Source organism: Diplotaxodon limnothrissa, linkage group LG15 (genome assembly GCF_057381915.1).
Source record: "Diplotaxodon limnothrissa isolate DT_005_m linkage group LG15, D_limnothrissa_male_GT1.1, whole genome shotgun sequence".
NCBI lineage: Eukaryota > Metazoa > Chordata > Actinopteri > Cichliformes > Cichlidae > Diplotaxodon > Diplotaxodon limnothrissa.
Genome location: NC_140610.1, coordinates 8,239,447 through 8,266,841, shown reverse-complemented (window position 1 = coordinate 8,266,841; position 27,395 = coordinate 8,239,447). Strand labels below are relative to the sequence as shown.

General features: G+C 39.8%; 2 protein-coding genes across 2 annotated transcripts in view; one reads left to right on the top strand and one right to left on the bottom strand.

The window, feature by feature from the left end:
* Window positions 1-19,270, bottom strand: part of nbas (NBAS subunit of NRZ tethering complex) — a 184,714-nt gene extending 165,444 nt beyond the window's left edge. Inside the window, exons 1-13 of the mRNA XM_085373435.1 lie at window positions 19,178-19,270; window positions 18,714-18,765; window positions 17,474-17,510; window positions 14,958-15,035; window positions 14,275-14,322; window positions 13,205-13,248; window positions 6,615-6,748; window positions 5,118-5,251; window positions 3,501-3,599; window positions 1,054-1,192; window positions 897-962; window positions 666-794; window positions 197-260 (exon numbers count right to left, since the gene is read on the bottom strand). Coding sequence (XP_085229561.1) covers window positions 197-260; window positions 666-794; window positions 897-962; window positions 1,054-1,192; window positions 3,501-3,599; window positions 5,118-5,251; window positions 6,615-6,748; window positions 13,205-13,248; window positions 14,275-14,322; window positions 14,958-15,035; window positions 17,474-17,510; window positions 18,714-18,765; window positions 19,178-19,270 — 1,117 coding nt within the window. The remainder of the gene's footprint in view (window positions 1-196; window positions 261-665; window positions 795-896; window positions 963-1,053; window positions 1,193-3,500; window positions 3,600-5,117; window positions 5,252-6,614; window positions 6,749-13,204; window positions 13,249-14,274; window positions 14,323-14,957; window positions 15,036-17,473; window positions 17,511-18,713; window positions 18,766-19,177) is intronic.
* Window positions 19,271-19,393: 123 nt separating this feature from the next.
* ddx1 (DEAD (Asp-Glu-Ala-Asp) box helicase 1) lies at window positions 19,394-26,794 on the top strand. The gene is made up of 26 exons (XM_085373436.1): window positions 19,394-19,580; window positions 19,702-19,753; window positions 19,852-19,915; window positions 20,001-20,030; window positions 20,159-20,255; window positions 20,402-20,449; window positions 20,561-20,644; window positions 20,764-20,847; window positions 20,964-21,040; window positions 21,133-21,205; window positions 21,310-21,386; window positions 21,473-21,587; window positions 21,734-21,872; window positions 22,071-22,131; window positions 22,290-22,388; window positions 22,513-22,602; window positions 22,720-22,908; window positions 23,107-23,158; window positions 23,340-23,486; window positions 23,629-23,720; window positions 24,129-24,201; window positions 24,325-24,397; window positions 25,308-25,350; window positions 25,435-25,530; window positions 25,824-25,944; window positions 26,135-26,794. Exons 1-26 carry the CDS (start codon window positions 19,394-19,396, stop codon window positions 26,263-26,265), a joined length of 2,394 nt encoding a protein of 797 aa, XP_085229562.1. The 3' UTR covers window positions 26,266-26,794.
* The last annotated feature ends 601 nt before the right edge of the window (window positions 26,795-27,395 follow it).

The window sequence follows — 27,395 nt, the reverse complement described above, 5'->3', positions numbered from 1 at the left end:
ACACACAAGCACAGAAACGCACTCATACACAGCCATGGGCAGCCTTTGCTATCCTTGGCACACACTATATGGTTGTATGTTTAATAACTGTATAATTCGGTGAATAAGGCACGTCAAAGATCATTAAATTGTATCCAGGCTGGACTGCTATGTCAGCAGCCAACTAGGCTGTCTTTCGCCCTTCGGGCCAAACTACCTTTTATTTTCTTCCTTCTCTCCAGCGATGTCTTCCACTCTGGGTTGATCTCCTCAAATCCTGGCTGCGGGGAGGAACGAAGGAATGAAGAAGGGAGGAAAAGAAGAAGAGAGAGCGATGGGAGAAGAAATTAATCGGCTAACCCTGTTTACACTTTTAACACACACACAGACAGAAGCTGTGCCAGCAATGAAGCAGAACATGCTTACACGCCGCATAAATCCGCAAAGCATTCTGAAAATATAAGTTCTCCATTTGCCATGTCACTTTCTGCCTGATGGAAGCACACACACATTCACGCAATCTTTCCCACCACACACCTTGGCCAGAAAGAGATTACATTAATACAGTAAGCCAAGCATCTAATGTACAAAATATTCCCACGGCACACAAATGGAAGTGCACACAGGTTTACTCTACTTAAGCAAAATCATGGATGCTTTAAATCACAAGTAAGTCAGAGGCATACCTGCAGGTCCTGACTCCATGTTGCCCTCTGTTTAAGGGACGGGATGTCCCAGAGAGACAGACGACCAGAGAAGTGGATGACAGCCAGCAGGGTGCCGTCAGGGCTCAGGCTCATGCGAAACACACCGTCCTGACCAATGATGACACACACATCATGTTAAAGAGAATATTCACCAGCTTCCACAACTTGAGCTTAATTCTCCATCAGGCACACAGAGGAGGGCAGCCCTACCTTTTCGTCTCCTTGTCTGGAAAAGAGTCTAAAACTGGGAATCCTGAAGAAACCTCTTTTCTGATTCTAACACAAACAGAATATGTAATGTGTTACATACTGCATAAATATATCTATTTTTTTGCATAAACACGTGTGTGCATGTGTGACTTCTTGCCATGCTGACATCGTCCTCATAGCTGGTGACCTGCTTGTAGTGTGGTGAGCCAGAAAGAGCCCTCCAGGCTGTGATGCCACAGCAAGAGGCCTTGGATGCACTGTCATCGCCTGATTCACAGCCGCCTACAAGCAGCAATCTGAAAAACAGGAACACACACATTTGTGGATACCACCTTCGCGACTGTGCCCCAAAAGTTCAAATTAAACTGCATATCAAGGATTTAAAGTTAAAATTGTCACTGTGAAGCTATCCTCAGCCTGGGTCAAAGCCAAGGGATCAGTGAAAATTCACAGTATAAAAGCACCATTTAGCAAACCGGGGGATATCAGTTTTATTTATCGGATAAAAGTCCGATTGGAATCAGTGGGTCAGTAGTTAAGACAAGCAGCACCACAGTGATAGAGGCTCTCTCTTTGCAGTGAGAAGAGCCCGATACAATACTGATCAGGAACTCAGAGATAGGCGTGAATGGTGGACTGCTGTTCAGCTCAACACTGCCCCCTGGTGCACAGAAATAGACTGTTTTGCTGGAGCTGAGATCTCACAGATGAGTTTGCAAACTGGCAGATGAGAGATGAGATGAGATAGCCTTTATTTGTCAGTTGCAGGTCTTTTGCCCACAACCGAGATGACAGACCTTGCCGACCGTACATACAATACACAAACATCACATTGGGGAGACAGGTCAGGCTAGGTAGCGAGGAAAAAAAACATCGAAATGTGTAACACAAAAGGATAATACAGGAATGCACAGATATCAACACACCATAGCACAATAAACACAGACAAGCAACATGGGAAAGTGTTCCAGTGTGTACATCTGATCTGGGACCGCTGCAATCTTTCGACTGCGCCTCCAGCTGACCCGATGTCCACATCAGAGGGGAGGTAAGCGTTGGAGGTGGCGTTGGATCCGGGGTAGGGAGGGTGATGCGTCAGTGAGTGCTTATCAGTATATGCATGTGTGTGCGTGTCCATAGTTCAGCTGAGGACAGGACAGAGTGTGCAAAACCTCCAATATGATTTCCTTCTATACTCTGATTTCTTGTTTCATGAAAAAGGATTCAGCCAGACTCTTGTCCCTCTGATGCACATTCTCTGATACTACTCACTCAAAGGTGTGCATTACAAAATAAATTATGCACCATTTTCATAATTACACTCAGTTTTTGAAATATTTTCTCTTTTACCCAGTTTATCACCTTTTTCTCCTTCTTCCCTTCCTTATCTATCAAATTCTCTCTGATGCTAACCCAGTTCCCGCATGGGAATTATTAAAGTTTTATCGCATCTATCAATTGGCAAAACACTAGACAGTAGCTGCCAAAATCCATTAAGCTGCCAAACTAAATCTGGTTTGTGCAGAATGGGTGCCATTGTGAGAACAGTAAGGTCACGGATATAAGCCAGACTTTTTTAATTCTAGCCGTGTAAAAGGCCACATTTGCTCGGCTGCCACAGGAGATTCCTGCAGGTACTACATTAAAGTAATTGGTTAATTTATCCCTGAGCAACCCCTTGGACCTATTCCATAGAGAAGCGGTCTCCAACCATTTTTGCGCCACGGACCAGTTTATGCCCGACAATATTTTCACGGACTGGCCTTTAAGGTGTCGCGGATAAATACAACAAAATAAACTAGTACCGGTACCGAAATAAAAGAAGAATTATTCATAACACACGTGAAAAGACCCAGGAAAACAGAGTTAACGATAAAAACGATAACAAAATAACGCTGAAAACCGATAAAAACCCTGAAAACCAGACATTTCACACCTGAGCCTCAACTCTCGCGGCCCGGTACCAAACGACTCACGGACCGGTACCGCTCCGAGGCCCGGGGGTTGGGGACCGCTGCCATAGAGTAACATATTCTGCCTGTGCAGAATATACATATATGAATGTGTGTTTCTGTACAAGAATGTTTTATTTATTGGACTTCCCAAGTGATAATCTATTTTATACATTCTATCATATATCTTTCTGCAAAGCAACCTTTAGCAAAATAAAGGTTTGTTTAATGCAGTAAACACATCCAGCTCACTGATCAATATAATACATATTTAGGAGCATATTGACGACGGCCCAAGATATCAAATGATGAAAGGCTTTGAAATCATTCTGCATCGCATGGTCGGCAGTGGGTTTCAACATAAAAATTGATTCAAGGGATTTATGAGGATGTCTGTAGATGTCTGAATATAAAGCTATGAAAAACACTCTTGATGAAACGCGGCTCTAATGGAAGTGGGCTTGAATGGCAGAGGCCACAAGAAGAATAAAATGTCTAAGGGTGTCAAGTCGAGGCTATGGGCAATAATTAGGGTGCCAATGATAAATTAAAAGCTCAAAGCTTTTCTTTTTTCTTTATCAAAATACTTATTATTTCAACTTTATTCAACAGGATATCTGGGCTGACGGGGTGTTGGCAGCATTTAACATACCGGTGGCCAGGGTGGTAAATAGCTGAGGTGATCCCGTGGGAGTAATGGGAGGAAAAACTGAAGCTGTGGTTCTCCTGAAAGTTCTGATTGGTTCCCATGCTGAAACAGAGAGGGTGACACAGAGCGACAGAGATGATATTAAAATAGAAAGTTGCCTATAATTGAACTCTGGCACATAAACAATCAAAACACCAGTGTTCATGTGGAAAGTGTTAATGATGCGACAAAGCTGTTTTGAGGAAGATGACAGAGCAATTTCTCTCCCAGCTGCAATTAAAATGAGACATGGCAAAATAAATAATCAAATTTAAGTGGGCAATCTAAATTAGATTGGTGCTAGAGGGGATGACGTGTAATTTGTGTTTAGATATCTCGCTGGGGAAATGTTTCCTCTCAGTGTACATTGTATGGAGAGAAAGAGACTATGAAAGGTAGGAAGGGAAAGAAAGGGAGAACGAGGGAAATAGCCGAGGGATGTGCACAATTCCTAGACTTTGGCTTCCTCTACATATGCACGTCTTCGTACCACAGTAAAGCATGCATGTGAAGATATACATGTATGCAAAAAAGCACAACTTGCATAAACCTAAACCTAACATAAACCCATGTCTGCATCTGAAAATTTGATGATTTCACTATTTAATAAGGGACTTGGTTTTTAATGTTGTCCCCATAAGGAAGACACATCCCTATATTGTGATGATGAAAACAAATAAGGTCCCCACAACATCAGTAATACTTGAACCAATCACACACACACGCAGAAAAGAAATGCTGGCACAGTGTAAGAGGGTGAGAGAGGTGACTTATTGTCAAACCTCAGCTATAATTCTGAAATTCTAATTTAAACTGTTTGAGCGACAATATTGGAATGCAGTCATATGAAGAGGAAGAGTGAGTATAAGCTTAAAAACACTTTCAGAGGAAATCTAGTGCAAATGTCTCCCACATCTTAATTACCTCCCTTCTCTCCTTCTCTAGCTTCTCTAACTGACAATTATCGGTTTGCTGTGAATGATCTTGATCACATCAATTTGCAATTATCATTCAGCACACTGTGTGGTTCTAAAGTGTAAAGCTGTGGCAGCGCAGTGAAGAAAAGGCTCATTTATGCAGGTTTATTGTGTTGTGACTGTTCAACAACAGACTCTCTAACTGACATATTGCACATATGGTTAATAAGCATCATCATCACTCTGAAACGGTGACCTGGCCTAATGCTAAATTACAGTGACACAAACACACAGAGAGGTTGGGAGCAAAAATGTAGAGGAAGAAATTGCCACTTAAGCCCTTAGTCCACTACATACTCCATATTACACATTCAGTAATATTCCTTTTTTTGTAACAAAATACAGTTATTGTCATGACTTACTCCTCAGTGATACATAGGAATGAAACACAGACAGTGAGAGGAATTAAAAAGTCAGACAAAGAGAGGAGTACATAAAAAGTGGTAATTGAAATTTAAGTGGTGAGAGCAGGTGAAGTGTAATGTGAAGAGTAAGTAATGAAAGGCCTTCTAATGGGTCAAAGGTGTTGTGCAAGTCATAAAATCAAAGTGTGACCCAGCCTAATGGAAAAAGGAAGTTTCAATCCAGCATTTTTGTGTCTCACCTGACTAGATAGCTTTTGAGGTTGCCACCATATGTGATCACGAGGAGCTCGGCTGACCACTGAGCACTAGCTGTATACTCCAGGAAGATCAGGCCTGCCACTGCACAACTGAAATCCCCGGGGAAGCTCGCCACCTGGATTTAAAAAGCAAGAAAACAAAGAAGAATCACTGACATGGTATCAAAAGACATCAAAATATGTAAAATTTGCTTAATTGTTAGTATTGATTTTTGTGCCCTAACAAATTATTTTTTTTTTACTTGTTTATTTTTATTTTTTTAAAAACAACTAAAGTTACATCACACAAGCTTGCCAAAGGAAAAAAAAACAGGCAAAAGATTAAAAAAGAAAGTAATGAAACAGGGAATGAAAAACAACAGAAGCAGAAGACAGACAAAAGCTGAGTGTCGTGGGGGAAAAAGGGAAGAAACTGTCATTTTTTCATACACGCGTACACTTTCTGTCAAATTGACTTTTTATCATCCCTTCCAGAAATAGCATTAAGTCGCCACTGTGTGAACTTAACAGTGACAAACAAGGGGAACAGTACAAAGTACAGAAGAGGGGGATGGGGGGGGGGGGGGGGGGGGGGGGTTCTGATGCAAGTGTGCAAGCACAAAGCAGAGATGCACTAAAGGAATGAGGATCACAGGCTTTGAAAGATGAGTGCGTGGCTAGGGAGAAGACGGGCGTCTGCGCTCGCCATCTCTGACAGGGCGGATAGAAAAATTGAAAGGAACGATGGACAGAAACAGAAGAATGATAATATGCAGCACACAGAGGGCATTAAACTGAGGGAGGAATAGCACATGGACTTGAAAGTGCAGGGAGAGGTACTAAGAGAGACACATGCAAGGATGACAGAGGAGAGAAATACAGGAGGTTCTGGGGGAGACAGAGAGAAGCTAGCATGAAAAATTAAAGAGGGAAGGTGATGAAGATGGGGGGCGGAGAAATGGGACACAATGGAGAAGAAGAAACAGAGAGTGAATTAGAAAGCAGAAGTGACGGGCAAAGAGAGCACAGAGTGTGTCTGACAAGGAGACATTTTCTTCAAAAGTGACAGACAGCTCAAAATGTGTGCTGCACTGAAACGGCACAGCTCAGCCCATCTCTGGAGGTAAGATTACGGGCCTGAATCCTCCTGCAGCCAGAAGTAGCACCGAATCTCCCGTAGCGTTCTATCAATTTGGCAGAATAAGAAACTATTTTCCAGAACTCAAAACTGATGCTTTCCTCCATATATCATACCACAAATGCATTCAGTTAAGATATAACATACTGTAGCCGAAGCAATCATCTGAGAAAATAGAAGAAACTATGGAGATGGGAATCATGGAATAACTCTGACTATGATACTTGCACGGTTGTGCTGATGGATCCTGAGCTAAGAGGGGGATCAAACTAAGAACAGGAAGGTGCTGGTTTTCACTTTGACTCACACACACAGCTTGAAACATTGACTTTTTTTTTTTCTTTTCTTAGAAGAACTGTTACCGGCGGAATGACGAAGAGTTCGCTGCCCATGAGGTCAAAAAGGCGCACGGTGCCGGTGCTGTCAGTGTAGGCCAGCAGAGTGCAGTCATAGCTCCACGCCACCCTTCGCCACTGGGGATTTGGGTCCTTCGGCACTGTAGCAGGTGATGAAACAGAACGTAAAACAGAAAGGAAGAACGACAAGACGTTCAAGGAACCAAAGATTACAAATTAAGTCAGATGAAAAACTCTGCGAATAATCCCTTGTGATCCGACGTGTGCTGATGATGAATATGGATGAGAGGAGTCAGATAAGGCTAATGCGACACATCAACACAATGTGTGCAAGGTCCGATCCAGATCATCTTGGAAGGTTACTCAAACGTAAAACCTCAGTAATTGTCTATCAAAGACATGCACACAGACTTTCACACAAACACACACACACACACACACACACACACACACACACACACACACACACACACACACACACACACGTACGTATTGGGAGATGAGGATAAAGGTAGAGCCAGAGAGAAAGGTGGGGAGGAGAACGGAGACCATAAATTGAACTTTTATTGAAGTATAGACTACGCTTTAGCAATCTGCTGGCTCAGCTGTGCTGTGAGTGTAACCATATCGCTGTGATGAAGCACATCCGTGCCTGCTGGCATTTTCTCAAGGCTTCGCTGTCATCCTTCCCTCTGATAGAAGAGCCTGGGCAGTCTGACAGGCCTCTGATCCTGAGCCGGTTTTGAATACCTGATCGCCACATTAAACAGTATGGAGCGGTTGGGGGGTAAATGGGCGAAGACTTGTGCAAACATGAGCACAAACTCAGCAGAATAATCATTCAGGCATTAAACTAGATGCAAGTTTTAGCGCAGTCTCAGATTTTTGCAGTTGGAGAACAGTGTGAAACATAATATGATACCACGGGTGCTGTGTCTAAGCAATAAATTTCTAAAAAGGAAGTTATGTTTTTGTTGATATCACATAACAGCGCTATTGGGAGTTTTCCTGTACTGAATTTCTTGGCTGCAGAGTGCTGCTGCAACCCCTGGTGGGCAATACTGCAAACTAATGGAGGCGTTGGATATTGTATGACTAGAATTTTAAATGAAGAACAAAGGGAAGAAGTGGGAGGCGAGACAGACAAAGAGAGAGAGAGAAAATGAGAGAAAGGGGGGCGCTGAGCAAAAAAGAGAGGGGGGAAACAATGAATCCGACACACTGAGAGACACAATAGCTCCCCAGATTTGAAGGCCTAAGTATCAGAGCGTACCTTAGGAAGGAAGTGCGCGATTTAACACACCTTTGAGACACTCAGCTTAGGAGCAGACAAGAACATGTAGCCGTTATGAAAACCATAAGTACCAAGTGCCTCCGCTACTCTTTTCTAGTTTTCTTTTAGGCTCTATATTTCAATCTTTTTTCTTTCTTTTTTTTTTTTTTTTTTTTTTTATTTCCCTCTCACACTGCCTCTCTTGCCATCTTGTCTCCCATTATGAATTGTATACAGTATGTTGGTTCTGCAGTTGAGAGGGCTCCATTTCCACATAGATGGCTTTTTTGGGGAGCTGGAAAATTGGATGCTACTGTCTATTTTTCTAGTGATGGCAGATGCTGAAGTTGAGGAGAATTGCACCCAATGTCCCAACAGAAGCCTTCCATCTAAGGCCTTGCAGATGCATTTATCAGAACTCAACTCTTATGAATTATGCATGCAGGTGAGAGACAACTCCGCTGTAACAGAAGCAGGCAATGAGGACGAGTTGAAGAGGGGGTTGGGGACTGGACTGGCAGAGTGATACACAGGTGTAGACGCATTGAAACGAACACACAAAAACGACTGCACAAGAAAAAGAAAAGGCGGTAAAGCACACACCACACACACACACACTTATCCATTAAACGCAAATGCCATTAAAGGCAGGATCACAGTGAAATCCATTAGGACAAATCTCCGTGAAATGAAATGAAGTAAAAGAAAAATGGAGGGAAAAAAGCGATGAAATGAATTGAAAAAAAGAGCAGGGAGGCTAAGGTTTACACAGGCCCAGGGGCTACTGTTATCCACACTTTGAACCATTAACGGCCCACAATGACAACTAGCCGGAACAGAACAAATATAGACACAATGCAGACTGAGAAGGTGCGGCAGAGATGACAAAAACAAAAATAAAACATGAAAAACTAATGAAAAAAAAAATATGGGCACAAAACTGGAATTCAAAACATGTTGTGATTTGTTTGCCATTTTAAACACAGCTATAGGTCCAAATAAATAAATAAATCACTGGCCATTTTGTTAGGTATACCTGTTGAACTGCTTGTTAATGTAAATATCTCATAAACCATAAATCACATGGTAGCAACTAGGGCTGTGCGATATGACCAAAATCTCATATCCCGATATAAGAATTCTATCGTCTCGATAACGATATAAATCACAAAAATTTAACATTTTCTGTAAATTCTGTAAATTCGACTGCGCGTCGTGTACCTGGAGTCGAGTGTTTTAACTGATGCATGAAACGACACATTTTTAGACATAAGTTGTAACGGCCACCGTTTTCTTTGTGAGTATTTATTACACAGCGTGCTGCGGGGAAAAGCTTGTTTTAAGTTTGAGTCTAAGGTTTATTTTTTAGCACCTGTCGGCTCTTTTTTTACTTCTCATCCGTAAATAATCTGCTCTTTCACGTGATTCAGTTTATTTTGAAAAGTCTCAACAGGAACTTGAGCTTTATTGTGAAAGGTTTATGTGGAACATAAACAAGCGGACACGCGATGCTGTTACCGTCGTTGTTGCTAACCAAAACGCATAAAAACAGGCGCTTGTCCGTCAGTAGTGTGGTTATATTAAATATAAGAGAAAGAGAGAACTTTAAGAAATGAATATAGCCACTACGGTGACCATCAAAACGATGAAAAAATATTGCCGTAAACAGTTTATTTTGCGACACCACGAAACAAACGATAGCATAAAATGAAACGATAGACGTTTTTATATCGTCATCCGATATATATCGTTACATCGAACAGCCCTAGTTGCAAATTAATGCATTGAGGAACGTTAACATGGTAAAGAGACCTGCTGAAGTTTAAACCAAACATCAGAATGGGGAGGAAAGGCGATTTAAGTGACTCTGAATGTGGCTTAGTTGTTGGTGCCAGATTGGCTGGTCTTAGTATTTCACAAATTGCTTATCTACTTGAATTTTCCTGCATACATCCACATTGGAATGGTAGGGTCAGAAATTGACATAAACAACGTGAAAGCATGGATCTATCTCACTTTATGTCAACTGTTCAGGCTGGTGGTGGTGATTCTTGGCACACTTTGGTCCCCCGTCATTTAAATGCTGCAGCATATCCAAGCATTATTCCTGACCATCCCTTTATGACCACACTCTACTACTTCTGATGTCTGTTGTCACAAAGCTCAAATGCCCTCCACAGTCACCAGAGCTCATCCCAATAGAGCTCCTTTGGGATGAACACAACAGGTATGTGCAGCCCACCAATCTGCAGCAACTGTGTGATTGCTATCATGTCAATATGGACCAAAGTCTCTGAGGAATGTTTTCATGCACCTTGTTGTTCTGAAGGAAAAAGGGGGTCCAACCAATTACCAGCAAGCTGTACCTAACAAAGTGAAAGAAGAGTGTATACACTCATGACCAATGCCTTCTTGTTTGTAATGCCTAGAAATATCAGAAACATAAAGGACGGCAAAGGGAATCTGGCAGCGACACTTCTCATATTTGAATTGACGCCAGTATTGTCAATTTATTGTTCAGACACTTTTAGAAGCCATAGTAACCATCCCATTATATTGCCTGTTATTCTAACAGACCTGCCTGGATTTACCCCCTCCTGACAGCTTCTGTCAGAAAGAGAACCTGGTTTAAGACGAGGGTGTTTGATTGGCTTGAGCTCAATTCTACTGCAGTTGCAACAGGTTGCAAAGGTTTGTGATCAGCATGAGCAGTGGGAACAGCAGTGGGTTCCCAGGGGAAACATGCCAGCATTGCAGCAAATGTAGACTAAATCCATCTTTTATGTATGAAATTGAACTGCAAGCAGATGGGCTACAGCAGCCACTCCTTTCAGCTACAGACAGAAAACTGAGGCTGAATGCAACAAAGAGCTGAGGCAGTTCTGAAGGCAAAAAGCGGGTACTAGCAAGGTGGACCTGTTGAAGTGTTCGCTGAGTGGACCTACAGGTCTTATATATGTAAGCATTTTATAAACCAAGTTCGATTTCACAGTCTTAAAGTGCACTCTCTTCACAGGGAGACTATATAGTGCCCTGTCCAAAATAGGAGAAGTAGATCATGAGTCTGGGCCAGGGATGGCTGAACTTTCAGAGTAAAATGCTTAGATATAGCGCCTTAAAATGTAGTATTATTCAGTAGCTTATCAGATCAAAATTATTACACTTATGTAGGAAACGGTGTTGAGTAAGGTAATTTATGAACCAAGTGGTCCATTAGTGCTGGGGGGTGGATTATATCTGGATTTGTTACATAACCACTGTAGGCTTAAATAAACAAAAACAACAAAAAATAAACAAACCATAAATATAAAACATCTAAATCTGTCCAACTGCATTAGAAGACACTTCAGCATTATATGTTTTAAACGTCTGAGCTCACAGAAAGTTGGGGCTTACCTATGTTCAGATACGGCAATAAAACTAACACAGCACACAATTTCATCGTCTAATTAAGAATAACTGTTTTTATCTGTCACAACAAGGCTGCGTTTAATGAGCGATCATGTAGACACCGAGGTGATTATCCCGGATGCTGTTCACGTGTCTTTCACACAGTCTCACACACACTCCAAGCTCAGAGCAGACGTTAAGAAGCACAACAAATATTGTGCATAACATAATGTTCAATTTACATACAGTGAATTTAGAACTACAGCTTAAGAGTCAACCTCAATCACAGAGTGGACTTTTGATAGCTGCAGATGGAAAGATGCCACACGAAGCAGCTCCGATTCCTTTGTTTCCCAGCTTTCATTCACAGCAGATTCATAACAGCGGTTTACTCTGCAGTGATCCACAGACGCCAGTGAATCGACACCGTTCAACGTCATCACAGTACTCTAATTTATGCATCTAGAAAATCTGACAATATGCCCTGAAGGATTGTGTGGGATCATTTGTAGAAACAAGTCTCCAAATTAAGGACTGCTGATCCAAATACATAATTTCTTCTAATTATTCAGGGGATGTAAATCAGCTTTAATACCTACAGCGTTTACAGTTATTGCTTTTAACATCAATTTGATTTTATGAGGTTTTGTATACACATGCTACAGTTCTAAATAAATAAAAACACTGTAAATACACAATGCTTATTATTTAGCTACACTGGTTGTATTCTACTAGTGTAATGCCTGCTGTCAGAGGCATACTGACATCAGAGGTGGATGCCACAGTAGCTATTTGGTGGATTCCTAATCCTAAAACAGTATAGCTAGGATATTTAATATGTCCAGTAACTTAATGTGAAACCAACAGTATGTTCAGGGTCATTGGGAGGCTGGAGCGTATCCCAGCTATCATGGGGTGGCAGACTGGACAGGTTGTCAGTCAGCTGCAAGGCTTGTGATGTGTATACCATTTCCAATACACAATCGGAATCCTGAGTATTTGTGCAATAACAATTCTTGCAATTTTGCCTTTCTACAAGACTAGAGTGTATTTTAACACAAACAAAGTGCAGACTTTCAGCTTTAACTGAAGGAGGATTACTAAAGTATTGCATTAACTGAATTACAGCCAGCAGTTTGATGTCCAGGTGAGGCCTGTTCCCTTGTTATGCTATGAAATATTAAGCAAATAAAAAGTCTGGAGTTGATTCAAGATTTTTTATGCTTTGCTCGGATTCAGGCAAATGCGTTCACTTATTAAACTTGTATTTCATAGCTGTTCAACTCTCAACATGAGGTCCAATGGGATGTTGATGCAAATTAAGGATGCCATTATTAAGCTGAAAACACAAAATAAACCTACATTATTAAAAACTAGCACCAAAAGGGCTCATAAACCACAAAAGAACCAAAGCAGATGTTCACCAATTCTTTCCTTCTGGCATTTATTATGACCAAGAGATAAAAAAATTAAGAAAAGAAGAGATAGGAGAGTGTTGATGGTGCATAGTTTATCCACCAGAGACCTTAAAAATGTTTTCTATTTCTGAGTTAGTCACCTGCGCTCAGACTAACAGAACAATAAATACAAAATTAAACAACAATAAAGCAACGAAAGGTTGGATTTTTGGGTTCTAGACTTTAAGGCATTAACACAGTAAAATTGCAATCTTTTCTATTCATATACGTGTAACTAGAGTAGTTCATTACATGGTATATGAAAACACACACACAAACCAGATATCTCTTAAATAAACTCAAAGCATCTGACATACCACATAAAGGAGTACAAGGGCACACACACTGTACTCTACAACATTAACCCCCACATTTATAAAACAAATGGAGTGCTTAGTGAAGTAAGTTATGGCGATTTAATCGTCATTTACCAGGAACAAGAATGTGACTGATAATACACAGGGACAAGGTCTTACCCTGGCACTTCCCAATGAGTGAGCCAAAGTCATCTCTCACAGACCTGAGGAGGAAACGTGCACACACAGAAAAAAAAAAAAAAAGTAAGGAGAGGTGGTATTGCACAGTGAGACATTGATACACTTCTTATACGAACTGGTATAAGTTGGGTTATAACAGCCACTGACGGCCTGCCAACTAAAGTAGCTCAATAGATCAAGCAGACAAGTGGGGGTAGGCAGTGTTTCGACAGACTCTTAAAGGAGCTCAGGGGATAAGGCCTTGAGCTGACTTAACACCCACTCACACAACTCAATTCATGCCATGAAGCGCAGCTATAAAACGTTGTGATTAAACAACAACAGTGTGAAAAAAGGACAAAAGAGTAGCCCACACTATCAAGCAGAGGCAAAAGCGAAGAGACCTGACTGCTCTTGATCATAAAAGGTCAACTACATTTAAATTTGAGCATACTGAGAAACAGAAACATTCAGCTTTTTCATATTGCTCCATGTATGAAACCGCCTTCCAGTTACACAAAGGGTCACGTGGAGCAAACGCTTTACAATGAGTGTACGATTAGTCTCCAGAGAGTAAGGCATCCTAATATATCTAGTTCACGGCTATAGATTTTCATTTTGAAATTTTGCTCATTTTAAAGCACTACATTATGTCAGTGAAGCACACTGCTGACTGAGTGCATTTTTTCTGCGCACAGGGAAATTGGATTTATGTCAGGAAATAATTACAAGCACTGAAAAAGAACACACAGATATTCATGCGTGTGTATGTTTTGATCGCTTTCCTTATACACCCACAAATGAAAAGGGAAGCATTGGTGTTTCCATTGTTAGCTTGAATTTTTTCAGATGGGTGCTACGAAAGTACACTAAACTGATTCAAATATTTTCCTGTGATGGATTACACTCTGTACTGATGCTCGAAACACAGTTTTCATCTTTTAAATGCAAGCTGACATTGGACTTCTTTGTTAAAGCGAGATGTGATAAATCACCCCCTTAATTAAGACTATCACTCACACACACACAAACACACAGCCTCAAAGAGAGAGACAGAGTTCAGTAATTACCTAATTTCCACACACTGATCTTGAACCACTGCCAACAGTTTGCCATTGCTGTGGAATAAAACAAGAGAATGGGTCAGGAATCACTGAAAAAACAAAAAATCAAAGAGAACAGAAGAAAAGCAGAAGAGCAAAGAAAGAAAGACATAAATAGATGGTATTGTCTATAATATAAATCAAAATTAGATGAAGACCCTCAAGAGTGAAAAGATTATGTGTGGGATATTGTGTGTGTGTGTGTGTGTGGGGGGGGGGGGGGGGGGGGGGGGGGGGGGGGTTGAATGATAAAGATGGGAATAAATGTCCAGGTTGGACTGCTGAAAGAGAGAAGGAACAGTAATAATCGGGAGCATTAAGCGTAGCAAAAAGAGTTTCAGAGGAAATGAAATGAGAGAGAAAAGATGTAGGGGCAGACGGAAATCAGCCACATCAAACTAATGGACATCTGCAGCATCTTTGACCACGCTTCTCACTGTCTCGGATGGTGGAATCGATAGTCAATTAAAAACTGCCTTTCTACTTGGTTTGTCTGTTGTAATGAGTGCAATTAAATGATTGGCTGAGGGGATAGGCAAGGGGAGAGAGAGAAAGACTTAGTGTGTGTCAGCAACAAAGTAGCTCACATTCAGGTATTGATTACAGAGACGGAGCATGTCTGTAAGTGAGCGTGTGTGTTTTTGTTGCACCTTGCAAGCACCAGCTGCCAGTTGATCTGCTTGTTTGCCAGGCGGACAAGACCGAGAGGCAGGGACGAGCTTGAGGGGCTGGGAAACACAAGGTCAAATAAGCGAGAAGAAAAAACAAATTATAACAGGTTAACCATTAATCAGTAGGTACATTAACAGAGTACTTTACCTAAAAGGTCTAGTGCATACAAATTATATTACAAGTGATTTTATATAGGTTTTATATAATTTGTTGGATGTAACTACATTATGTTATTTTATTAAAATCAAGTCAACTCAAATCAAAGTCACTCATTTTAAAAATGAGTGACTTTGATTTGCTGATTTTGATTTCCTTTCCAAGAACTATAACTGTCAGGATATTCATCGATCAATTTTCTTCTCTACCAAAACAAAGGCAGGTGCAACAGATTTACTGTATATAATAAAACAAATATCAGTTACGTGCATCCATTATGTTAATAACGTCAGACAATAACACCATATCAATGTCTTTCTCTTTTTCACTCAACTCCACAACTTTCCTGCTTTGATATGTTGCTCATACTGAGGCTGCTGGATTATGGTTGGCTTGGAGCTCTGGACAGCTTTAGCTTTACCTACTTTGCCTTTGTTAAAGTCTTTAAAATGTTCATATTCAGCTGGATGAGAGTGATTTAAATTATATATTATGAACATTTTCATAATCGTCCTGGCCACAGTTTACTTTGTCTTCACTCACAGTGAGGAGCTTTCTTGATAATGCTACAGTTTTAAACTGGTCCTTTGTATAGACACAACAACGGTTCATCCCTTTAGTTAGGAGCCTTTTTATGCTTGAATGACTCAAAGGTCAGCGTTAAGTGACTTAACAAATGCAAAAAGATCACTATGAAATCAAACAGGTACAATGACTGGAAAGAAAATTTTGTATTGTGGGTGGGTATTGGGGGGGGGTTCATTCATAATTTATATAGATTTTTTTTCCTGTCTGTACAGCCTCGTTTTTGAATACAGTAGTTAGCAACATTAGCCACAGCACGTATGTTTTCTACAATATTTAAACACAAATATAAATATGTGTAAACGTGTTTTCGGCTGAACACGTTCCCCCATTCAACAAATGCAAATAGCACAGCATGTGGACAACAGCCTCATTCTATCCAATACAATTGCTAATACGTTCTCATCCACAGAAAGAGAAGGGGAACTGGGACATAAACATGGCTGGAGGAGTTCTTAAATATTTAATAAGGTTATTGATGTTGCCAGCAAACCACCCGCTGAGAGGATAAGCAGGCCTTGGTGCTAGAGAATTACAGAATCTACTGCAGGAAAAATCGTTGCGTGTGTTAGTGTCATATATCGGGAGAGTGTGAGAAGAATATTTTCAGACTGATGTAACATTTACCTACAAAACATGTGGGTCAATATGAAGCTACTTTTGGCTGCTCTCTTTTCACAACAGTGGGTAAATTAGTTGGCCAAGTTGTGGGCCAAATTTGAGTCTTTCCCAGACTGATTCTGGACCCCAGGCCTTATGTTTGACACCCCTGACCTAAGCCAATGACTGACTTGTGTTATGGGTTGCAGTAAGCTGTCATCTTAGTTAGCAATATAATGTACTATAGCACTATAAATATATATTCAAGATACACGTCTAAAAGGAAAAAAAAAATAAGCATTTTTATTGCCTTTTACAATTAAACATTTAAGACGGTAGACGGTATAGCATATATGCATGGGCAGCATTTTTTCAGAGGGACATACTGATTAAAACAGTATGCAAAAAGTCCACATTTTGAACATCTCATTTGAAACATGATGTACATTGTAACAAATTCTGATAAATTTGATATTTTTTTTAAAGACATAGCAGACAAGAAAGGGGCCTTATTTCAAATACCAAGAACTTTCTGTTTGAAATGTTTTGACTTTATGTCAATATAATGTTAACGGCTGTATCGTCATTTAGCTTTACTATGTTATTATTAATTATTTAAAAATCACAATAATTAATAATATAATTTATTTTTCACCTATAATAAAACTAAAATTATGATATTTTTTAATCTGCATTGCCAAGTTACATCTGTTGATCTACAATGTCTCAAAGTAAAAGAGTTGACACTATTCCTTTTACAGTTCAGTAGCACTGTTAGTGCTGCTGCTTATTGCGTCACTTAAAAAACAGCAATGAAGCGTGTTAATTTTTAGCGCATTTAATACTCAAATATTTTTACCAAGACAGAAAACAAAATCAGAATAAAGTTCTTGTCACTATGTACATCACATTACTAAAAGTCTTCCCGACACAAGATTTTCATAGTCAAAGCCAAAGAAAAACAATCACATTACTTCATCCATAAGGTTTGGGATTGTTATGAAATATGTAATGCGTATCTGTAAAAATCGGATTAATATTAAGCACTAGGAGTCACAGCTTTATGCAGCATGTTTGTTGTTTACACTGGTGAAATAACAGCAAGTCATGCCTGGAGCAGACAGCAATCCTTTTTAAAATAATAATGGCTTACCTGTACCACAAATAGTGAAGGATCAAGCGGAAAGGGCCTGTAAGAAATGTATGACAGGTAGTTATTAATAAATGTCTGATCACGTACAGTTTAGTTTTTTCTCTTTGTTTCATTGTTACTGATTTTACTTGCTTGTTGTTTTTTTAAACACACTTCTGGTGCAAACTATTGAGATCCTAGCACACGTGGCAATATGTTATCAGCCTTAAAATTTAATGCTATCATATGCTCATATGCATATGGACTCTGGGCCACAAGCACAGACTCAGCTTTACTTCACTCACATCCAAACTGAAGCAAGCGGTTTTCCTCTTTTATAAGGAGGCAACGCTAAAGGGACATGGCGCAAACAATATGATGTTAAAAATGATGCCTTATCAATAAAATTTTGATGTTTATTAAACAGGGTTTTCTTAAGAATAGTGTTGTAGGCTAGAATTTTACTCTTTTTTATAGTATTCTGTTATTCCACCTTGACTACAATTGCAGAAATGTTCCTGGCTTGTTTATTTGATTTTTTATTGACTATTTGGACCAATTTGGAGATTCAGATTACCATGGAGATTGTTTTTCTGGTGGGAGGAATCCTGAAAATCCTGGGGAAAAACTGATGTAAACATCAGAGAACTCCACACACAATCCTCAGTTGCACAGCTTAAAGTAACAGCTGAGATCTGGACAACACTAGCCTCAGTCTCAGAGATTAAGCATTTACATTAGAATATGAAGAGAAACTGTCATCTATAACAGACTCTAGCATCATGTTGTGATATGATAAAATATGATATGATCTATCACATGATATGATCATTTTTGAATGAGGAAAATAGACTTTCACAGATTTTGTTTAATTTGCAGTGTCAATAAATCACCACACCTGTTTTCCATTTTCCTAATGAAATATGAAAATAGATGAACTCAAGATGAACTCATGAATCAAGACTTTTGCACAGTACTGGATGCTGGATGGACTTTAATATCTCAGTAAGAAGATTGTATGCCTTCCAGCCTCTATGATCTCCATACTGTATTCTGGTGTCATAAATAAAAGAACATCAAGCAAAATACATATAAAGATTGGCGTGGTGGACTGTTGGTAAGTTTATTGATCATTTTAGAATAGCTACAATCAATGTGAGGATGTAACTGCTTCGGGCAAGTGCTGTATAGCTGTATATATGCAACATATGCATGCATGCATGCATATTATCACACCATGGCAACGAAAATCAGAACTTACCTGTCACAGCTTTTGCAATTAGAGAGGTGCTGTACTCCTTGTTGCCTCGCAACTGCAATGTAAAATAGTAACAGATGAGCTGCGATTGCCATATTTTGATATTGATTTTCCAATTTCATTCTGGAGTTTTAATGAAACCTAGTGATAGGTCGTTTCTCTGACAGAGCAGATTTTTGATTTTAGATCATTATAAAAGCTGCAGGTAAATGAAAGGTATGCAGGACACTAGTGCTAAATGAGCACTTGCTGCTCTGCTGTGTGATGTATGACGTGCGACGGAAAGGTGAAACTTTGTTTATCAAGACAACCAACTGCAACTTATCATGTATTTGTGCTACGTGGCTCTGGGCGGCTGACCCCACGAAACTCAAGGCGGTTGTCTTTCGCTGGTCATTTCTACAGATAGCTGCTCACCACAAGAGCTACGCCGTGAATAAAAAACCGCAAAAGTGAAAGCTACCAACCTGAGTGTCCGTCTCTGGAGGCCATTCAGTAATAACCAGTAAATCGTATAAAATGTTTTCTTCTTCGCCCTCAATTAAGCTTTCTTCGGCCATGTTTACAGCTGTCAGAAATCTACGGCGACAAGCAGGGACAAATTATAAAGAAACGCGTTTGTAATTGAACTGTTGCTAACCGTCTATAAAAGCGGTTTTGTGATTTTATTTGGCTTATTATAAATGTTAATATTAGCTTTTGTATCTCAAGTCCACAAGCGACAATTTTTCTCAACCCCCCGCTTTGTTTTTACGAACTTGTTCACTATCCGGAACTATTTTTTCTTGGCTGTTAAGGGGGAGCATTTGCTGACCGGCACATCCGGTTGCGTTGCACTTGTACTAGCAGCAGCAATGGCAGCGTTTGGTGGTGAGATTTTTACATTCCTACTTAATTTTGACGTTACGGTTTTAAATTGCTTACACATCAACTGTCGTTTTGAAGCTACGTAAGCCCACTCAACCATTTAATATGTGTTTTTATGTAACAGAAATGGGGGTAATGCCTGAAATCGCGCAGGCTGTGGAAGAGATGGACTGGCTGTGAGTCCAGCTACAAATTTGCAAAATCATGCATGCTGTTGTATGCTTACATTTTAATATTTGATATCAAACTGACTAAATGTATAATCGGTTTTCAGGTTGCCTACTGACATCCAGGCGGAGTCCATCCCCCTCATCCTTGGTGGAGGAGATGTGCTCATGGTAAGCTTGGTTCTCTGGACACATTTGGCTCACAGATATTTGCACTCTGCTGCGAGGCTGACATCTGACTTTTCTGTCTTCTAAGGCTGCGGAAACTGGCAGTGGCAAAACAGGAGTAAGTACTTAACAGCGACACAAACTTGGGAGAAATGCCTTCTTTTTTTTTTTTCTTTGTATGTCTACACTGTATATATTTATTTTCACACTTACTGAGTCATGACAGTTTCCCATTGTCCTCCTCAGGCCTTCAGTATCCCTGTGATCCAGATTGTGTACGAGACCTTGAAGGATCAGCAGGAGGGCAAAAAGGGCAGAGCCTCTATTAAAACTGGAGGAGCCAGTGAGAATATTTAATCAGTTATTTGGTTTCAGGCTTCATGATTCACATCTTAAATGTGTGCATATAAATTAAGACTTTTAATGTTGGGTAGACAGTATAGAGTGTTCTGCAGGTGTTTGACCTGCTCTTCTTTTGTTTTGTCTCAGTTTTCAACAGCTGGCAGATGAATCCTTATGATCGCAGTACAGCCTTCGGTAAGAACAGATCATAAACATGCAATGTTTATGTAAATGTCACTTTCCAGCTTTTTGTTTTGATTTTTTAAACAACATCTGCTCATTGCCTTTTAATGTTTTTCTTCTTAGCAATTGGGTCAGATGGACTGTGCTGCCAGAGCAGGGAGTTCAAAGAGTGGCATGGCTGTCGCTCCACTAAAGGTGTCACCAAAGGTGTGTGATGTACACAAGTGCTTACGGAGTGATCAGAGAATCAAATAATCGTATGATGGATCAAGAAACATAAAAGTGTAAATTATTATCAGTCCTTATATGTTTGTTTTTCTGTTTAGGGAAGTACTGCTATGAGGTGACCTGCCATGACCAGGGCCTGTGCCGGGTGGGTTGGTCTACCAGTCAGGCGGCTCTGGACCTGGGTATTCTTTTCTACCATCTACAGTATTAATGCAGCAGAAAATGCTCCACTTTAAACAATTTATTTCACCAGGGCACTACTGTAATTTAACACCAGACTCTTTGTTTTTCTTTCTAGGAACTGATAAATATGGGTTTGGTTTTGGTGGGACTGGAAAGAAATCCAACAACAAGCAGTTTGACAGCTATGGGGAGGTAACAGATAATGAAAGATCATATTATTTACACGTTTAAAGAAATTTGGGAATGATTTTTTTAAATGGGTTCTCTTTGCTGTTTTTTTTTAGGAGTTTACCATGCATGACACTATTGGATGCTACCTGGATCTAGAAAAGAGCCAAATTTCATTCTCTAAAAATGGTATGGTCCCAGTTTTTCTATTATAAAAAATAAATAACCTATTCAAAGTTGTTAGAAATAGAGAAATAACTCATAATTGGTTTATGTTGTGTTTTTTTCATCAGGTAACGACCTGGGTGTGGCTTTTGAAATCCCTCAAAATCTGAAGAATCAAGCTTTCTTTGCTTCCTGTGTGCTCAAGGTATCGACGGATATGACAACACAGTGATGGCAGAGAACATATAAAGCTGATGCCTGACTGACACCATCATCTTTTCTGTTTTACAGAATGCAGAGCTAAAGTTTAACTTTGGAGGAGAAGACTTTAAACACCCCCCTAAGAGTGGATTTGTTGCCCTGGACCAGGCACCAGAGGGTCATGCTGTCAAATCTTCTCAGACAGGTGTGTGCTTTCAACCTCATTTCAGGCACTTAAGACAAGATTGTTCCTTTTACGGTATATGCCTTCTTTCACTCACTGGTGTTAAAACAAGGTACATTTTCAAATTTGAGTATGCCAAGTACAATATTTCTTCTGTGATTGTGCAGGCAGTGCCAACGTGAGTCAGGTGAAAACATCCTCAAATTCACCCAAAGCCCTGATCATTGAGCCGTCTAAAGAACTGGCTGAACAAACCCTCAACAATGTCACGCAGTTTAAGAAATATGTGGATAATCCCAAACTCAGGTATGACACCATGGAGGTGGTATCGACACTGAGTGACACAAACTGAAAAAAACCTCGACTTAAAAAAAGAAATAAAAATGCATTTGTAGTAACAATCCAGATTATTCTGTCATCCCTTTAAAAACATCATTTGCCTGCGTTTTTACACCACCAGATGGAGCCGTGCTATTTTGGTAATTTGTCAGTCTGTCATTGCAGGGAGCTGCTGGTGATTGGTGGTGTGGCTGCCAAAGACCAGCTGGCTGCTCTGGAACAGGGGGTATGTGACACGTACAGTTACGCCTACTCCCATCCCCAAAAAAACAAAAAACGTTGACTTACCGGTAGTTTTAATTACTGTAAATCAAATTGTTGAAATATGTTTTTTAATTGGATGCCATTTTTCCTCTTTTTTTCCTGGTGTCATCTTATAATTAGATTGACATTGTGGTGGGAACACCTGGTAGATTGGATGACTTCATTTCCACTGGGAAACTGAGTTTGTCCGAAGTCCGCTTTCTGGTGCTGGATGAGTGTGTATGTGAATTCTTTTTGTTTTTTTATAGATTACACATGTGTTTTGTTTTGGGGTTTTTTATGGTTGATATATATAATATAGCATAAAATCCCTTAACTATTTTGTGTCTTTTGTGTATCTCAGGACGGCCTCCTGTCAGCAGGTTATACAGACTTCATCAACAGGATCCATAATCAAATCCCCCAGGTCACCTCTGATGGCAAGAGACTGCAGGTAATGCTGAGCATAAATTACATGTGTGAAATTAAACCTGTGTACTATGATAGATGTTGTAGTAGAAGGATGTTTGCTGGCATTAGTAGTTTAGGTGACGATCTCTTTATTTTCCAGGTCATTGTATGCTCAGCGACACTGCATTCATTCGATGTGAAGAAGTTATCCGAGCGCATCATGCACTTTCCCACCTGGGTGGATCTGAAGGGGGAGGACTCTGTTCCGGAGACTGTCCACCACATAGTGGTGCCCGTCAATCCGAAGAGCGACCATCTGTGGGAGCGCCTCGGCAAGAACCACATCCGGGTGAGTTCCTCGTGCTCGGGGAAGGAAACCGAATAAACAGAAAAGTACTGAAACATCAAGTTAAGCAATTCGGCTGTGTTTCAGACTTGGGTGGAGGAATAATCACCTTTTTATTCTACACTATGTATGTTGTTATCATGTCTTTGTCTTAGTTTAGAGTTGTGGTGATTTAGCTGTTTCCTCTGTTTCTCTGGGTAGACTGATGAAGTTCATTCAAATGATAACACCAGACCAGGAGTCAATACTGCAGGTAGGTGCAGTTGAGCAGCACAGTTCAGACCGCTCATCTTCATCACCCTGATAGAAAGTGTAAAATATCATTATTGTCCATTCACTCCAGTCAGTATACACATCACATAAACAACACAGATAACACTTACCTTAATATGAACTTCAGTAAAGGTGTGTGTGTGTGTCTTTTTGTGAGTCAGAAATGTGGTCAGAGGCCATCAAAATCCTGAAGGGCGAGTACACAGTGAGAGCCATTAAAGAACACAAAATGGACCAGGCTATAATCTTCTGTCGTACCAAAATTGACTGTGACAACATGGAGCAGTACTTCATTCAGCAAGGAGGAGGTAGGCTGTGTTGGAACAATTTAGATGTTTTTGTTTGAGCCACTACAGAAGTTTAGAAAGTGAAAAAAGACACAGTTAAATATGAATACTTGGTCTTTTTCCCCCAGTTACAAATGGCTGAGTTCATGTGTGTCTTCTTCAGGTCCAAATAGCAAAGGTCACCAGTTGTCCTGTGTTTGCCTCCATGGCGATCGTAAGCCTAATGAGCGGAAAAATAACCTGGAGCGCTTCAAGGTAAAATAACAAAAAAAGCTAAACAAAGCAAAAATCATAACCTGCTTATGCTGTTTAACCTCCTAAGACCCGAACTCTTCCACGGCATGCATTTTTTATTTCTCTTTGATATTTGGGCATATTGGGGCCCAATGAATGTAAAAACAAAGAATTACCAGATTTTTTGTTTTACCTTATTTTGGTTTTTAAGAAAAATAAGAGCCACATATGAGGATATTCGTTTAAAATTTTGATAGAACAGTAGCAGTATAATGTCCTCGTAAGTGGATATCAGGCTCTTGTAGAGCAAAATTGATTATTTTGGTCTAAATAACCCAAAAGGTGATGTCCACATATGTGGACGTCAGGTCCTAGGAGGTTAACAAAGTGCAACCAGTCAGTGTTTTTGAGGATTGTTTGTGTTCTCAGAGAAAAGAAGTGAGGCTGTTGATCTGCACTGATGTAGCTGCCAGAGGAATTGACATCCACGGAGTTCCTTATGGTATATGGATGCTTGCTAGAAAATTATATTACTTTACAAATAAAAATTATATATTCAGTGAACATTACAGAAGAGTTGCTATATATTTCTTTATATATTTATGTTAATGGTTTCTTCCTCCAGTGATTAACGTGACTCTGCCAGATGAGAAGCAGAACTATGTCCATCGTATCGGCAGAGTGGGAAGAGCTGAAAGGTACCTACTGAATTTATTTTGTTATAACTTAACTTATTTATTCATTTTAATATTCATAAGTTTGTGTGAAAGATTATGTTGTATTGGTTAAATATATGTATAAATGTATTTATTATTTACTTGCTGTTAATCAGGAAATTCAAACTGCAGTTCCACCAGTAAAAATCTTCCATAATTCAGGCCAATTACAGTCTAGATTTTAAAGGGCAAAACAAACATGCATTTAATTCAACTCAATCCAGTTTTATTGGCATTACACCAGTTCATCATTTATGTAACGCCAAATCACAACAACAGCCACCTCAAGTTGCTTTATATTCTAAGGTAAAACCCTACAATATTATAACGAAAGAAAGGAACCCCAAGAATCAGATGATCGCCTTTGACCAAGCACTTGGCAACAGTGGGAAGGAAAAACTCCTTTTTAACAGGAAGAAACCTCCATAGAAGGACAGTCATCCCTGTATGTACTACAATAGCTGAAAGAAGGGGGAAAAAAAACAAGGTTAGAATTTATCATTCTAGCAAGTCGCCACTTTGAAAACAAAAAGACAGAGTTCTTGTTTAAACAACGATAAACGTAGGATACTATCACTCTAGTCGGCTGCCCCTTATGAAGGTGAAAGCATTAACGAAATGGAACGCAGTTCCTAAATAAGTAGGAGTAATCAGCCAAAGTCAATCTGGAAGTAGATGACAAAGGCAAAGTCATCTACTTCCTTTCTTTCTTCTTCCTTTTGTCATCTTCTTCTCTTCCATCTGTTCCTTTTAAAGGTCACAAGAGCAGATCATCTGCATCATCATTGCCACCTCAAACTTTCACATGGCGTGCCTGAGTGACGACAAACAATAAATTATAATGTAATCTCTACGTAGCATTGATGTTGTGTAATTTCTTTTCGACTTACAGAATGGGATTGGCTATCTCCTTAGTTGCTATGGAGAAAGAGAAGGTAAGGTGGAGTAGAGGTGTCTGTTTAGTCCATATAAGTTTGAATTTTGTATGTGATTTTAAGTACACTTTTCTACCTGTGCAGGTGTGGTACCATGTTTGCCCGAACCGAGGCAGAGGTTGCTACAACACACGACTGAAGGAGGATGGAGGATGCACCATCTGGTATAATGAAAAAGAGGTGAATAAAGATGCACACAAAACTAGTCTGGTTGATACAGCAGCTCCAATTTACTGTTTGAAATACAAACATGTGTGATACAGCAGTTCTTTTGAAAGGACTGTATAAGCAGCACATGCATTCATAATCACTCTTAGGTTTGGGGTGTGCCAGGTTAATAATCCAATACATTCACCTTTAAAACCAGTTGGGAAGTAAAGTTACACACAACATACTTTCACTCACACATCCTCATCATGCACTTTAAACTCTGCTTGTGTCATTTCTTTTTCCCCTTTTTCCTCTGATCACAGCTCCTTTCAGAAATCGAGGAACATTTAAAGTGCACCATCACCCAGTGTGAGCCAGACATCAAAGTACCCGTGGATGAGTTTGATGGAAAGGTGACCTATGGGCAGCGCAGAGCGATGGGAGGTATGTGTGACAAAAAGGAAGGATAACATGTCTGCACAAGACTACGGGAATGGTTGCATATGCACATTAAAGTATATCTGTTGTTTGGAAGGATTATAATGAGCATTAAAGCATCATGAGGCAGGTTGTAGTATTTATTATGTCTGCTCGTGTGTTGAGCTTGACCAGGAAACCTGTCGTCTTTGTCTAGGTGGTAACTACAAGGGTCACGTAGATGTTCTGGCCCCAACCGTCCAGGAGCTGGCAAGCCTGGAGAGAGAAGCCCAAACATCCTTTCTTCACCTGGGTTATCTACCCAACCAGCTATTCAGAGCCTTCTGAACCTAACTCCAGCTAGCAGAATAGCACTACATGCCAATCATATACAATGGGGAAACAAAAACAAAACTGATTTTTAATTTACATGAGTTATAAACGAAAAGGTGTCAGGATTTCCAGAATTTCAGCATTGAATGGCAAAGGACTATTTTTTGTTTTGCATTTAGCGCCAAGGCCTGTTGAGACGGCTGGCACAATGATTTCGACGTCACTTCCTGCTACACTTGAATTGAAAACCGTATATACTGTATACTTAATTCTGATTGGTTGGTTTGGTTTATATGGCTGAGTGAATCATTTAAGACATTTATATAGTAAAACTTCACTGAAAGTGACTTTGTTTTCTTTTCTCCATTAAACGTTAGTGGCGTTCTCAGCTTGGATTTGGTTTCTTACATTTAATCATCAGCAAAGAAAGACAAACCTGTATTTGTTATAAGCTTTTCTGTGCATTTAGTTTGTGTTTGTGTCCAGTGATTTCAGTTTGAAGAAATTTTTAAGAAGCAGTGGGGACATGTTTGGAAAGAGAAACATGCAGTAGATTAAATAAAAGGTACCTATGTTATTATTAAAAAAAAATAACTCTGGTTTGAGAAGTCATATTTTAAATTTGGCAATCACAAGGTGTCCATTACCCTAAAGCATACTTATAATAAAAGAATGAAGGCCATTCTGCTTAAATACAGTGTGAGAGGTGATACAGAGGCTAATAACTCATAAGAAAGGGGTTTAATGAGGTCGTGAAAGAGAAAATAGAAAGTAGCCATTTCCTCACAGCCATTCATTTAATGAGATTGCTTTTTTTCTGCCCACATTACCTGCAGCCCACTGGAAGAATGCACTAAAAGACATTTCTGCATTGGTACTTAGAAAAAGGGGAAAAATAATTTTTAAGATTGACTTTTTAAATTTACGATAATGTTTTTTCTGAGTTATTCATCCCAGGAGTTCAAATATTTATTTATTTCCACCTGAGCCTTTAAAAGTGAAGCATTCCTTGAATGAAATAATGCTCTTTTCTGAGTTTTCACTCAGAGTTTTACCACCTTTCCCCAGTCCCTTATTTTTATTAATCTTCACTTGCCCTAAGGCACCTTTGTACATGAACTGTTTGAAGCATTGACTACAGGAAA

Bases quoted from the DNA above. Each gene is read 5' to 3' on its own strand.
- ddx1 (XM_085373436.1), top strand. From the start codon at position 19,394: ATGTTAATATTAGCTTTTGTATCTCAAGTCCACAAGCGACAATTTTTC. The intron at 21,873-22,070 runs GTATGACACCAT...CTGTCATTGCAG, and splicing joins GTGGATAATCCCAAACTCAG to GGAGCTGCTGGTGATTGGTG. The intron at 22,603-22,719 runs GTAATGCTGAGC...TTTATTTTCCAG, and splicing joins CTGATGGCAAGAGACTGCAG to GTCATTGTATGCTCAGCGAC.